This window comes from Vigna radiata, unplaced genomic scaffold, assembly GCF_000741045.1.
Source record: "Vigna radiata var. radiata cultivar VC1973A unplaced genomic scaffold, Vradiata_ver6 scaffold_222, whole genome shotgun sequence".
Taxonomy (NCBI): Eukaryota; Viridiplantae; Streptophyta; class Magnoliopsida; order Fabales; family Fabaceae; genus Vigna; species Vigna radiata.
This window is the reverse complement of record NW_014543247.1, coordinates 23,471-28,473: the sequence shown is the minus strand read 5'-3', so window position 1 is coordinate 28,473 and position 5,003 is coordinate 23,471. Positions and strand designations below refer to the sequence as shown.

General features: G+C 30.8%; 1 protein-coding gene across 2 annotated transcripts; it reads left to right on the top strand.

Annotated features, from left to right (window-relative positions):
• The first annotated feature begins 2,297 nt into the window (after positions 1–2,297).
• On the top strand, positions 2,298–4,732 carry LOC106753352 (probable serine/threonine-protein kinase PBL2). Of its 2 annotated transcripts, XM_022777484.1 has the most exons (7): positions 2,316–2,402; positions 2,517–2,591; positions 2,950–3,260; positions 3,362–3,497; positions 3,615–3,751; positions 3,853–3,976; positions 4,096–4,732. In XM_022777484.1, the coding sequence occupies exons 2-7, from the start codon at positions 2,531–2,533 to the stop codon at positions 4,476–4,478; spliced, it is 1,152 nt and encodes a 383-aa protein (XP_022633205.1). In that variant the 5' UTR covers positions 2,316–2,402; positions 2,517–2,530; the 3' UTR covers positions 4,479–4,732. The 2 variants fall into 2 exon arrangements, with proteins under 2 accessions (XP_022633206.1, XP_022633205.1); XM_022777485.1 differs by having other exon boundaries at positions 2,298–2,591; positions 3,618–3,751.
• Positions 4,733–5,003: the final 271 nt, after the last annotated feature.

The following is a 5,003-nucleotide window of genomic DNA, read 5'->3' as shown; positions in this document are numbered from 1 at the left end:
AGTCGTCAAACCCCATACGACTTCATTTGTTTTTTATTTTTTTGTTAATAATGTCTTGGTAATCGATTACAAGTATCTGGTAATCGATTACAAGTATCTGGTAATCGATTACCATACCTTAAAGTCAAATGAACAGTGTGAAGTCGTGCAGGAGTGGCACGACTTCTTTGTTTGAAGTCGTGCAAGAGTGACACGACTTTCCTATTCTCGTAATTAAAATTTTTTTTGCCTATTCTCGTAATATTCCTCTCATTTTTTTTTACTATGGTACAAAAACCAGAAAATGTGGAGTATATATGAAAGGATAGTGTGATGTCACCGTAAACATAGGATTGCGGTGAGAACGGGTAACCAAGCTTCCGGTCAATGCAAGACATCCTTCACGGCTTTATCAAAGAAAAACGTTATTAAAATTGAGCAATCAGGTTTTCAAAAGTATAAAACAGTACAATGTTTGATAAATATTACATTATTATAATTTCATTCCTTCAACTCCTTTCATTTATCCGTTGCTTTAATATGTTTACAACATGCATAAAAGGTGAGTTTAGGCATTTATATAAAATTAAAGTTATTAATTTTATGATATATGATAACTTCAATTATTTTAAGATATGCTAAATGAAAATTATCAAGCTCATAATTATATTTATAAATTGGTTTAAATATTCAATTTCGATAAAATTAACGATTGAAGATTAGATTTTACAAAGGGATTTTAACCCAATTTTTTTATAATCATGTTAATCAGAAATATTTATTGGTTTTTTACGCACAAGTCCAAAAATTAAATATATATTGTTTAATATTTTTGATTTTGATGAAACAATTTAATATAAATTTGTATATATTATGATTAATGCAATATTTCGTTTAAATGTTTCAAATTTAGTATCTTTCTAATCATCAATTTATTGGTACTCATCTTTTCGTAACGAAATGACTACTCTTTTTTGGTTTTCTCATAAGAAATAATAGATAAAAGTTGAATAAAAGTTGAATAATTTAAATCAATCTTACTATATCGGATATCTTAAAAATGTATATGCCGCCGCCTCTTCTTACTAGCCGCCATAGTATTATTAATTTAATAGTTGTTGATTTGTTCCTTTACACTTTTTACATGTAAGGGCGGCCAGATTGAGTGTTGATTTACTTTTAAAATCATATTTAATTAATTAGATTTAAATATGATTATATTGATTTATTTCTAAATTTGTGGTTTGAAAAAAGTGTTCTATTCTAATCTGTAATGTTTATTTAAATGAATGTTTTAAAAGTTTTGTGTGATAACAATAACAAAATCAAGTAGTTAGTAGTTTAATGACTTATGATTTATATTGATACAATTGAAGTCTTTAGGATACATAATTACTTCAGTTTTGAATAAGTAAATTAGTGATAAAAATTCGTATTTGTTTAGAAAATGTAATTATATTATGTGAGTATGATAATTGTTTTAAGATTTATCTACTTTCAAAATTGATTAAGATTTATAGAGTATAAGATTTTCAAAATTATATCATTAGCTTAATAATTTCGTTTACATCTATTTATGTTTTTAATGTCTTCGTTTAGTCTTATTATTTTCTGTAAGAATAGATTATAAGTGAACTTCAGAGGACAACTAGTTAAAATGTGAAACTTTCATAATACCTATATATATAAAAAAAAGTAAGTTTAACACTAAATTGTATTCTAAAGAATCAGTTTTAAACTAATCACATAATAAAGTCTAGGAAGTAATTTATTATTAAATTATATAACAATATAAATATCATACTTTTTATATTAAACAAAATTTTTGTTCAGTGAAAAACTAAATTATTAGTAATTTAAACATTTAGAAAATAAAATAATTATTTATCCAAATGTTTAACGATATTTAGTGACGATTATTTTAGGAACTTGAAAAATATTAATGTTAAAATTTTAAAATAACATTCAAGTTGATTTTAAATTTGAAGAGCTAATAATGTAATTAAATTGTAATTAAAATATAACTAATTTTCAGCTTTCGCATCTCTGATTGAATTCTTTTATAAAATATTATATCTCGTAGTTATATCAATCTCAACTACAATTCTTGCATTAAAATATTTCATATCATATATGAAATTTATGTTATTTGTAAACCATAGTTAATCCTTGTCTGAGTTGAAAGGAAACTTTAATCTAGTTTCAAATTTTCACGTCACAACTTTTGAAACAAAGTACCATGTCATATAATGTGGTCAAAATCTGACCCCGGAATGTTCAATAAGTGCTCGCTTGCAATTGTGCTATGAAGGTTCATGAAAGCAAATTATTGCATTTTTAATTATTTTCTGGTTGAACCAAAAGTTGACGACTCGCCCCTTGAGCTAATTAACCATGGCATTGCTGTGGACATTTTCTTCTTGGTTAGACTAGATAATCACTTTCAGTTTCAGAGACTTTTCCTCATACTTATTTTCTTCATCTTCTTCTTCTTCTTCTTCTTTTCCTTCATGAGTTTTGCTGGTTTGGTCTAACAGCAACACGTTTCATCATGGGAAACACTTGTGCGAAAGGAAAACCGATTGCTCATGTATCTTCCTCCAATTTTTCTGGTTGGTTTCTCTTCATTGTGATCATCTTCATGGGCTGATGGCTTTACTTTCTTCTTTGGTGCTTTGAAGCCACTCTGTGTCTTTTTCCCCTTTTTTTGTGCACTAATCACAGAAAGAGTTTCAAGTTTGACTTTTTGTTTGTCATGCTCAATGTTTGGACTTTTCCTATTTAGTTTCTGATGCTTAAAACTTTATGTTCAATGCAAATTGTAAGCACTGACGTTTGCCCCAGAACTTCTAATCCAAGATGCCTGCGCATAACTTGTTTGCTGATTTTACAGTTAGAAATTTCCTTGCACAATTATGTTGGAAAGTTAATCTCATTGCTGCTCTTAATTTGCTTCTTATCCGTTTGTAGGAAACAAGAGGCCTGCAAGTAAGCCAAGGCAGGATTCAAATTCTTCTTTACAAAATCATGCTCCAAAAACTTCAGAATCGAATGTTCCCGTATCCATCTCTAGTAGCCTAAAGTCCTTCAGCTTGAATGATCTAAAGGAGGCCACTAAACATTTCAGGAAAGAAAATTTGATTGGAGAGGGAGGATTTGGGCGTGTCTTCAAAGGATGGATTGATGAGAATACATATGCTCCCACAAGACCAGGCACTGGAATTGTGGTGGCCATTAAAAATCTTAAACCAGAAAGCTTCCAAGGCCACAACGAATGGCTTGTATGTGTAACAAGAACCATAAACCAAAGTTTTCTTTTTAGCCTGACTAATCAATGGTCTTGCTGTGCTGATGACTAGTTTTACTTCCTTTGTTCTGGCAGGCAGAAGTCAGTTATCTTGGGCAGCATCAGCATGACAATTTGGTGAAACTTATTGGTTATTGTTTGGAGGGTAAAAACAGGCTTCTGGTTTATGAGTTCATGCAGAAAGGAAGTTTGGAGAATCATTTATTCCGAAGTAAGTTCATTTCACTCTAAGCATATTTTTGTAAGCTTTTACAATACCGATTTGAGGTGAACCAAGATTGCTATATCAACTCATCCTACCCTAAAATTTTGTTTTCTGTTTCTGCAGAAGGTGTTCAACCTATGGCTTGGGTTACAAGGGTCAACATTGCAATTGGTGTAGCAAGAGGACTAGCATTCTTACATTCCCTGGATCAAAATGTCATCTTTCGTGATTTAAAGGCTTCCAATATCCTACTTGATTCAGTATGTGACATTAAAAGTTTGATTTGTTGATCTGTAATGACTACATATTCTGCTTTACACACAAGTTTCCATTCTTAAAGAGTAGCCTAATGCATATGTAGGACTTCAATGCAAAGCTTTCAGATTTTGGCTTGGCAAGGGATGGTCCAACTGGAGATAATACTCATGTTTCAACTCGAGTAATAGGAACTCAAGGCTATGCTGCACCAGAGTATGTTGCTACAGGTATTAAAGTTTGAAATCTAAATTTAGCTCAAACTAGTTCCTTTTTATTCTAAATACTTATGAAAGGTCATTTCAACAGCATCCTTAGCTGATTTCTAAGTTGATCATCAACTGAACAGGTCACCTGGCACCAAGAAGTGATGTATACAGCTTTGGTGTAGTGTTGTTAGAATTGCTTACTGGTAGGCGTGCTGTGGAAGATGACAGACCTGGATTTTCAGATGAAACCTTGGTGGATTGGGCAAAGCCATTTCTGAGTGACAACAGAAGAGTTTTGAGAATAATGGACACAAGGTTGGGGGGTCAATACTCTAAGAAAGGGGCAATGGCTGCAGCTGCACTTGCACTGCAATGCCTCAACACTGACCCCAAATTTAGACCCCCTATGGTGGAAGTTCTAGCAGCATTGGAAGTGCTTAATTCCTCAAATTCATTCTCAAGAACACCACCAAGACCTGAGAGCCATGCAACCAAAAATTCTGCTGGTCATTCTCAAAAGTAAATGCAAAGTATATATGAATGCACCCAAAAATTCTGATGGCCATTCCATTAAATTAGCTTGTTGTTCTTTCATTTCTTTGCCACTGCCAAGAATTGTCACCTTTGCGGGTTGTTCAGAGTGTAGAGTATTAATTTGTGTAGCAGCTAGCTTCTTAATACATTGTATGAAGTTTTTGAGCTTTTAGGATGGGTATTGTTCATGTACAAAACTGGGAAAATGAGAAGTTAATGGATATGTTCACGTAGGTATCTTCATACGTTATCTACTTACTTTGGCTTTTGAATTAATTGTTTAACAACATTAACATTAATCTCTATATAAATTATACAAAGTATACAGAAGAGTTGAGTTTTAATAGTCTTTAGTTTTTTAAAATTATAAGATTACATAATTATATAATTATATAATTATAAAATTATAAAATTATAGTGTTTGAATTATAAAATTATCGAATTAGAGAATTAAATTATAAAATATTAAAATTATAAAATTATAAATTATAAAATTATAAAATAACATGACCAC